Source organism: Vigna unguiculata, unplaced genomic scaffold, assembly GCF_037176805.1.
Source record: "Vigna unguiculata cultivar grain cowpea cultivar isolate G323 ecotype 2 unplaced genomic scaffold, ASM3717680v1 ptg000294l, whole genome shotgun sequence".
NCBI classification, from domain to species: domain Eukaryota; kingdom Viridiplantae; phylum Streptophyta; class Magnoliopsida; order Fabales; family Fabaceae; genus Vigna; species Vigna unguiculata.
The window spans coordinates 10358-20190 of record NW_028196929.1 but is presented as its reverse complement, the minus strand read 5'-3'; the positions used below and the strand labels follow the sequence as shown (position 1 = coordinate 20190).

At 45.8% G+C, this 9833-nt stretch overlaps 1 protein-coding gene across 1 annotated transcript; it reads left to right on the top strand.

Annotated features, from left to right (window-relative positions):
- The first annotated feature begins 8458 nt into the window (after positions 1-8458).
- On the top strand, positions 8459-8677 carry LOC146874414 (uncharacterized). The gene has a single exon (XM_085669639.1). The coding sequence runs from the start codon at positions 8459-8461 to the stop codon at positions 8675-8677; it is 219 nt and encodes a 72-aa protein (XP_085525765.1).
- The last annotated feature ends 1156 nt before the right edge of the window (positions 8678-9833 follow it).

Below are 9833 nucleotides of genomic sequence, written 5' to 3'. Positions count from 1 at the left end.
ATCCCGCCAGCCAGCCTACTTTACTTATTCCGCCCATTACTACCGTACTGTACTATCCCGTCTTCCGTAAAAGCGAAGGCTTCAGGTCTATCCCCATTGCAAACTTTCTTTGTTGTGGAAGGGGCTATTGCCTTTTTTTTTACTAGTTTTTCTAATCTCTTAGTCCGGCTATTACGTATATACCGTAGTCCCTATGTCTCATGCTGGCCCTTTCGTCCTAGCCCTTTTTCCATTCCGTAAGCATTCCAATCCAAACCCTACCCTTGTAGGAAGGCTTACTGCTTTTTGGTTGTTGCAAGGGTCGATGTAATTGAGGGTTGTCTGCTACTAGCCTGTGTAATAGTAAGTACTAGCCCCCAGGGGCTTATCTTCTTATAGCATCCCCCGTAGCGGAGAGGGGACCATTTCCTTTGCTTTGAATCAATCCTATCATTCATCAGTAGGGGCCTAATGCCAGTCTTCGAGGCAGGCGAATCGGACTAAAAGGAATAGGTTTCCTATCCCCTAGGTGGCAGAGCAGCCTTTAGAGTTTAGAGTAGAGCTCACTTCCCCACTTGGTTCCTAATCTGTGGATTACTAAAAGACTCCCGATACCGGACATTACGCAACTGATTGGACCCCTTTGGCTTGGCTATTCTGGGCCTTCTTCTATTCGTACCTGCTTCCGTTTCTGCCCCCGCCATGAAAGCTTTCTGGTCCAGGCCTCAGGCACAGACCTGAAACTTGACTGATACGCAAAACTAAATGAAGCACAAAAGTAACATCCATATAATATATATATGGGAATAACCCCTGTTCGTAAACCCTGTTGTCTTAGTCTTCCTTAAACGAGTGAAACGCTCTAAAGAGTAGCCTACGGGAGATAGCTATCTCTTTTCTATCTTCTTAATAACAAGCACATAAGCAGGAAAGCTAGCCACCCCGATTCCTTCTTACTTAACTTTCGGCAGTGTCCATACGTTCCGGCGTGGTGCAAGAGAAAGAAAGTATTGTTTAAATAAAAGTCTTCCCTTTCATGAGATCAGTAGTTGGTGGAATTCTTAAAAGTCTTTCCGCTGTTTTGGGAGAGCACAAAAGCTGATTGATTAGGAAAGAGCTGCTAAGAGGGATGACTCGCCCTTAGCCCTTGTCTAAAAAAAACCTAGCAAACAGACCGTTGTAAACCAGGTGAACTAGAGCGAACAGGAGAAGCAAGCAAATAGCATTTGGCCTCTTAACCAATCCACCTCTAGCAGTTAAAGGCTGGTATTCCGATCTTTGATCCGCCGATTCAGGAGCGATTGAAGCGAATACAATAATAGAATGCAAGGAAGGGTTCCCCCAGGAAAGGCAGGCATCTCGACTGCTTCCAAAATCAGGTCATCGACCAGTAATGCGACTTGTAGAAGACTCCCTACCTATACCTAGCGGAGTTGGTTGGCACTAATAAGGAGAGCAGAAAGCAGCTACCGGCCATCAGGAGATCCACGACTTTCAGATCCGCATGCAAGGGAAGATCCGCTTATTCTTTGAGATGACAAAGCTCCCCACTAGACGCAAATTGCCGAATCAACACCAGGCAGTATAGGAGTGCTTTCTTTGATCGGCGTTCCCCAGACCAGAACTGAAAGGACATACCAGCCCCCGATTATCGGGCATTCCTTCATGTCGGGAGGAGGTACCGGTTGGAGGAGAAGATAAGGACAGCTTTCTTCCATTCCACTCTTGCTCCAATCCCAATAGTCTGAGATTGAAGATGATGTCAACAGTTAGCCAAGAAGGTTTATGGCAAACTGGAAGGAGTTTTGAGAGATAAATGATCTACCTTAGGTAATGCTTTGCTTTCAGTGGGAACCGGTGGAGATTGAGGTGAAGGTCTTGTAGTCTCCGGATTGGTTGGAGTAGAGCTAGTAGATCGGACACCTTCGCCAACTTTAGAAGAATGCTCATCTGAAATGAGAGTCGTTGCAGCGGAGCGATTTGAGCATCATTGCTCGGTGTCACGGATTCCCCATGGTTGGCTTCCGGCTCTGCAATCAGAGGTCCTTCTATCCCATCCCGGTTAGGATTCATTTCCTCGGGTTGATGCTCTATTTCTTCTTGGTGCTCAGCCCTTGGAACTTGAACAAAAATTTGTTCAGTTGTTGGAATTGGATCTGCTTCCTCGATTGGTCCCATCTGGCTTTCCTCCAAACAAAGGTGGTTGGGGTGCTGCAAGATTCGGTCAAACTTCTGTCCCTGATGTATTAGGTGCCTGTGTTAAAGTAGAAAGGTTTAAGACAGCAGTCAGAAAAGGAAAATGGAAGAAAGTAGGTAGTACCTCTCTGTTCTCTGCTGAGGAAGGCTTTTTTCAAGGTTATTCAAATGGTGAAATAACGACTATTCCTCCGGCTGGACGATAAATGCTTGCTTCAAGATCGAACAACGAATCTCATAACCAGGTTCCGAAGGTAGAACAACTTCTTCTATTGAATGGGCATCGGGTTCTTGGGCTAAAGCCCTAACAGCCTATTGATCGGGAAAGGGGAAGTTCCAATGAAAGCTTTTCAAAGGTTATACATTAGCGATTGATTTGGAGGATAGAGAATGGAGTTGGAAGGCTGTTCAGTCTTGAATCTCCCCTCCCTCACTGATTGACTCCTCCGGGAAATGTCGAATAGTAGGGACAGCGGAAGGGTGAGATTCTTTCTTCAGCGGCGGATGGAGAGGCAATTCTAACGCAACTGTTAATGGCCGAGCCTCCTATTCTTCTTGCTGCCTTACTTGCGATACTTTAGACTTTCTACAGCAAGAAAAGTGCTTGCATATAGTGGAAGGGCTTTTGCACATGAAGAAGAAAAGGAAGAAGAAGTGAGTAAGATGTGGCATTATACTGTTTTCAAATAGAATCCCTAAAGAAAGCAATTCCTGTAAAGCTATCGTCATTACCATCGTTGCTATTTGAGCTGTTAGCGCAATTGAAGGAGAAGATGCTCTTACTTTTGTTTTCAGGGAGCTAGGGAGTCTTTGGTACTTCCAACCAATGAGAGTCATTTCACCTATCACCTATTTTAGGAATAATACCCCAACACCTCTATCGATTGACTATCTTGATGCGGAGGGGCCGCTTCTTCATGAACCAAAAGTTCTAGTTTTCCTAAACCAACAGATCCTCTTTCTCACAGCATTTTCGGAGCAGGCTCAGTGCTTTCTTTAGCCTTGGGATAAATCGATTCGGTAGTGAGAATCGATTGAGACTTAATCATACCTGAGCCTTCTCTGACCTTCTTTGTCTGGGCAGTTAGCTATAAAAAGCAAGAAATGAGAGCTAGAACTAATGCCACGCCACGGTCTATGTCTTTTGACAAAACTTTTTTAGAGGGAACTCTAGGATGATCATCTGGTAGGTCGTCAAGGGTCTCAATAGGAATTTTTAAATCCGGTCTGTCTGTCAATCAAGAAAGAAAGCTCTAGTTCAATTCAAATAGGTCAAGCGAAGGAGGACATAGAATAAGCTTACTATTGAAAGTGCCTTCCATTCAAGTAATGCGTCGGGCTTAAGAAAAGCAGGTTTCGGAGCTTAGATCCGGGTACACACCTGGAACAGGCCTAGGAAAGATAGACAACGGAATCATCAAACCTATTCGTCATAAAGATCTAGAAAGCAGGGAAAGGGGGCTTCTCCTCACAAGAATACACGGAATAGATAGACGCTAAACGATTCCAATCTTAAGGATCAGTTTCAAGCATAGACGCCTTCTCCACCCACAATTGGACTCAACAATCTCTTTTATCATAAGAAAGGGAACGGGGGACTTAGGGTTTCAGCGTGCAAAATCCAATCCCTTCTCCCGTAGAGTACCTGTATCCTGTCTTTCTGGCATATCTCTCTTCTTGTGCCTAGACATCTGATAATGGATGCCCATTCCCGGGATTGCTGCCATGATATGGAATAGAATAGCGGACTTTCTTTCTGAGGTGTGGTCTATCCGAATAGCTAGAAGCAGAGCGGTGGGTTTCCAAGAACCGGAGATGGTCTTATCTATATACGGAACAGCACGAACAATCCTTGACCTTTCGATTGAGGGTCTTAAGCAGTGGGCTTTCCATAAGGTAGGAGGTTATTGAAAAAGGGGAAGCCCAAAAACAAAAAGAGCTTATTAGCTTTCTATTAACAATCTCCTCTTTCCTCGTGCATACAAAAATCTCGCTTCTCTTACCCCCCTCCCATCACCCCGGCATCGGATTCTCACACTCGGAGCGGCTCCCTGTGCCAACCTCGGTGAATGTCGTAGTTTCGCTTTAAAAATAAAAAAGAACTTGAAGATTGGGAGCAACCTTCCTTCGTGGCTGTTGGACATCTTCCGATTCGTAAGACAAAACTTTAATATCATCTCTATAGTTCCGCTTCTTGCTCTAAAGAAAGGGTAGCGGAAAGGAATAAGTGGGATAAAGGGTCAACCAGATAGCACAATGATCCATTTCCATTCTTCCCTTCGCTGTCTTCCTTGTCTGATCGCAGTAGCTTTAGCAAGGACTATCGGATCTGACGGAAGAACCGCGAGTATGATAACAGGTCAGAATCTGGTCCTTGTAGGAAAACCTCTTTTATGTATGTTTGAACCGTTTTTGTTATGATGGTTTAGAAATACGGTGTCTTTCTTGTGTTTCTCTCCCTTCTATTTTGCATCTCCTTCTTTTTTTATTTACTGCGCATCTATCTACTTAATCGCTTGGGTATTCATTCTTTTTGGAGATCTTGTTTTCCCCTTTCTAATTGTGGGTGTATCGGGGACTTCCGGGGAATCAAGCTCATAAAAACCTTGCCCTCGGTGGGACATTGACTTAAATCGTCCTCCAGCGGCTGAGCCGGAGCCTGCCTCCTCCACATCGGACCACCCGAAGGAGGTAGTGGATCAAGCTCTCTCGGAAGCGGAGGATAGGATTCTGTATCGATTACGCCCATTCCCTCAAGCAAATGCGGACAAGCTGCTTATGGAGGAAGCGCGAGCGATCGCTCAACTAAAAGAAAGGGCAGATTGTCGATCGAATGGCGCAATTGGATTCCGCCGCGGACTTTTGGCGAGAAAAAAATGCAATTCATTATTGGGGAGTCAATCCTTACGAATAGGCAAACTGAGTATCCTTCCCATAAACTGTCTCAGATGCTTGAGGAATTGTGTCGCGCGGATGCCCACACATCCTCTATCTACTTTTAAAAAAAGATTTCTACTATATATATAAAAAACAACTATTTGAAATTGGAGTCCTTCAGCTTCCTATATTCCCACCAATGTGATCCCCATTACTGATGGACAAATCTGTCACTTTTTTCTTCTTCGTATTCCGACAGAAGAAGGTGTAGTCTCCCTCTCTTCTCATACAAGAAGAAAGGGAAGAGGCCTCTTAGGACCTAGCGCTGGGGGGGGGAGGGGAATGATGGAGGACCAGTCCCAGTCAAAGATTTTAGATTTAGACAAACTTATTTTTTTCGTAAAAGTCGAAATGAAATTAATTAGGGCAATTACATTATATTTGGTATTTTGCTTTTGTTTTTGATTAGGGAATGCTGAAAATTTCACTCGCTCAAGCTAAATGAGTTCTTTTGCGAAGGATTCAATTGCCTGCTTTATTGTACCGGTAAGCTCTGCCTATCCATGCAATAGCTTCCGAGCAAGTTATGTGGTTCTACACAAAATGGCTACTAAAGTGAAGCAGCTACTAGAAAGAAACACTCGCTATGTGTGATTCGATGTTAAGGCCCCTACAGCAAGTTCATTTTTCCTAACCAAAGAAGAGATATAGATTACGTTCATCTCATAAAGATGTTCCTTTTTTTTCACTCCTAAATGAAAGCGAAACTCAATTCTAAGAGAACTCCTAGCGCAAAAGACTAGTCGCTGCGATGCCTGAATGCCTTTGAGCTCTTGTTCGAGTGAGCGGGTAAGCAAGCAGGTACGCCCGAGTTATGTAAGAGAACTACTAATAAGTCTTCTCATCTCTAAGCCAGCTAATTTCTCACAAGCTACGCACCTTTGTGTACTTACAGCCAAGTACAGTTGCTGTTGTTGAGTTAAACAAACGGTAGTAAGATAATAGGCGGATGGAGGGCCTATTCTGGACCAATTAGAAACCAAAATCCCGATGCGCTGACATTGTTATGAATGAGTTTATGTCTTAAGAGAGCTAGTAGTTATGAGTTCGTAGCTAAAGTCAAACTGGAGCTAGGAACGTAGCTGTGAACGGAGCTACCGGGTCAACGAGTGAGCTTATTAAAGCGCGAATCCTAGAGGAGGATCAAGGGGGTCAGATCCCCGGGTGGGACAAATATGGTCTTTGTCTTTGCAAGGTAAAGCGGTAAACTATGGATTTAAACTAAGGTAACGTGCCCTAAGATAAGGCACAGTCAAAGCAGGGACTTAGAGACTAGCATCCGATTGTGGGCATCTTTCGATTGAGTAGGTCAGGAAAGAGACAACAGGCGATTATCCCTTTTTTTCTTCCAACAGCGGAAACGCCGCAATTCCGGAGTAGTCGTAGTTAGCCTAAGGACCGGAATAAGAGGTTTCGTGGGGCTACCTACTTTTTTTTTGCTAGGAACGACTTGCCTAGTTGGAACTCTTCTCCGCCGACTCCTGAGGCTAGAATGGCGTACTACAGATCCGTGCGTTCTTGCCCGCTTGGTACTTGGATCCCTAATCTAGAAGATCCCGAGCCTGTAATCTCCTTCTTCTACCAAGAGAATGCCTTTCTTTTGGTAGCTACCGATTACTTCACCAAATGGGTCGAAGCTGAGCCATCTAAGGTCTGTCTTCCCTACCAGATCAGGTTTTCCCAGACGCGAGTCGAGTCATTCATCTTCTTCATCAGGCTTCCTTCTCGCAGTCGAAGCGGTAGCGGTACTGGAACGAGTTCCCTATTCGATATGGTTTCATTCCACCAGTCCCCTAACATAGATAGCACTGGGTCAAAGGGCTTCACTTCGGAACCTTTTCTTGCTTTCCTTCCGTGGGCATGAAATGAACCCTGAGGTTACTCTGTCCCTGGCATCCCTTTCTGCCCCCCAACTTTATTCACTTCGCGGTAAACGGAGACTTTCCAATAGCCAGCAGGTCAAAGCCTTTTTTGGGGTGGGGTCCAAGGGTGCCGCCCCCTACTACCCAATTCCTGTCTTCGGAACTACGGGGATAGGTGACTTTCTGCGATGGCCCTCCACCTCGTTGGGAAAAGTGAAAGGAAATAACAAGCCCTAAACTAAAAACCAACTAGCAGCTTATCAACCACCGAAGACAGACTCATGTTGGCGATGCCATGGTCAAGTAAGAGAACGACCCATTCATCCAAAGTAGTCTTTTAGTATAGAACAGAGGCATTCTGAGCCGACTACATGCGCATCTAGTGCAGTGGCTTGGAAGCAAGCTACCTTGACCATCTTCCGAACTTATCCAGAATTGACTGATCAAACGCAGTAGGGGCGGACTGCTCTACATTCAGCCACGCCACAGTGACCCCCGAAGCGATCTTCTGATAGTTGCGGGACGAAATCCGGCAGCCAATTGCTGGCTCTGAATAACCAGCCCGGTAATAAGTTCAATTCTTCCATAACATAACGGGGCGGGGTTGCGCGCGAGCCGAGTGACGGAGGTGCACAAGAGTACTTCGCGCCACAACCATCTCTTTTTTATAAGTTCTACGGACCGATGCCTGCTGCTTCATCCGGGAGAAAAGAATCATAGATATGCCGGTCATTAGAAGGAAGAACCGCCATAAAAAGATTCCTCGTGTATCATCTGTAGCAAAACTATGAACGGAAGCTAGCAATCCGGACCGTATTGAAAAGGTTCCTGAGACACAGCATGGAAGAGTCACAATATTCAGAAACGAGATCCAAGAATGAAGAAGGGGTATAATTACGGAATGAATACGAGCTGTGGCTAATACCCAAGGCATAAAAGAAGCATTTTCTACGGGATCCCGAAACCACCAGCCACCCCGACCTAATTCATGATGAGCCCACCAACTTCCTGGCATGATGCCCACGGTTAAAAACCACCGACATGTCAAGATCCAAATTCGAATCTGTTCCTGGTCCTGGTCAGATACCACTGTGTTCGCGCCGGCGCTCCAACAAAGAGGCGAAGTAGTGGTATCTTTCTGTTCATTACGAACGACACGCTTCGCCTGCTCCCCCCCCGTGTCCACTAGCGCTCCTGTCCAGAGCGAAGAGAAGGCGAAAAAGCGCCGCCAAAGCAGCATGAGCAGGCTTCTATTGCTACGCAACAAGAGAGCTGGATAGCATTTTGCGACCACATGTTTGAATTTTTTGGTAAAAAGCTCGCTTGTTATACGGGATCCGACGCATCCAGCAGAGCGAAGCAGCGTTCCCTTCTTTTCGGCGGCATCCTTCCGCATTGGCGGCGAGTGGAGTGCCACAATCCCATTCATCATTTTTGATCTACATAATCCAAATCCCATAGCACTGGCGACGTCTCCGGCATAAATGCAAGGAGGATGTATAGCTGATATAGGATCTTGTGGAACAGGATTTGATTCTGCAAGCGGTTCGGTACGAACGAAGAAATTTCGAACAAAAGGATCGGAACTCGCTGATAGGAAAGGAGAGAAAAACAAAGCAATGCCAAGAGCTCCGTCAATCCGCTGTTCATCGATAGACGAAGCTCTCTCTTTATCATCTCGTGCCAGATGCAACAAAGGATGAGTCCTTCTTTTTCCTTCTCGCGAACCACGGGAGCGCCTAGCACCCAGAGGAGCTAAGCTAATTTTCCTTTCAGGGTAAAGCGGCGCATAAAAAAGGGCTGGCCCGTCAAACGTCCGGTTCCTTCGCGAACGAAGTTCAGAATCAACAAGGGTTCGTAGAACGAAGGGAGTGTACAACTGGGGCGCAGCCCCACTTTTTTGTTCGTAACGAGGGAGAGATAGAATGGAGTTCTTCACGAAGTTCGAGACAAAGTAATACAAAACTTCTCTATGGCCTCCTCGTTTTGAGACATTATGGCTTTGGGGTCGACCCCGGTAACAAAGAAGGAATCCATAAAAACGTGGGATCCGACACCATGATAAAATACTACCCTCATGATTAGACCATGTCCCTGAGATTTGATAAAAGAAAGGTGCATTAGCGGTTAATACGTTGTAATTGGATAAGTTATTAGGAATATGACGGAACGAAAGACCAAGGAAAGAAAGAAGAATGCACCAAAATGCAGGTGCTGCACCAAACGCTGGTGGTTGTTTCTTGTTGTAAGTGAATGCAACGAAAAGACCCGGAAATAACGATAAATGAAAGAATTCATAAATTATTGACATTTCGTGCTGTGCTCATTTCAAAATTTCTGCTTTGTCCCATCATCCGGTAACCACAGGACAGGATGATCCACAAGAAAGGTGGCAGGATTCGAACCTATGGCCGGCCCGCCCCTGACCTGCTGGGTTGGGTGGCCGGGTTAGCACCCCTCGTCGCCCCTGTACCCGAAACAGATGCGCTGCGCTACCCAGCGCGTAACCTTGTCTCCCCTACTCCTCTTCTGGTTATGCCATTACCAATCGCGGGTAACCCCCGGGCCGCCCCTGACCTAATAAGATAAGAACGATTATCCTTATTACCAAACAGCGATAGTTTCACGATCCCGACCAGCAACTTGTTGGGAGTAGGGGCATCCAAGCTTGCCCAACCTAGACATTGTAACTGAAAGTCCTGCCTACTTGTAGGCTTAGGGTAGTCCTCGAAAACCTTCTTCTTTTACTGGCTTGGGAAAGACCCGTAGGCTATGGATCCCACTAATGGAATGGGACTATAACCATACTTCCATGGTCTAGGTTCAAGGACAATCAAGATGGAGGCTTGGAGTATCTAA

Coding starts and splice junctions, on each gene's coding strand:
- LOC146874414 (XM_085669639.1), top strand. CDS start 8,459: ATGCAAGGAGGATGTATAGCTGATATAGGATCTTGTGGAACAGGATTT.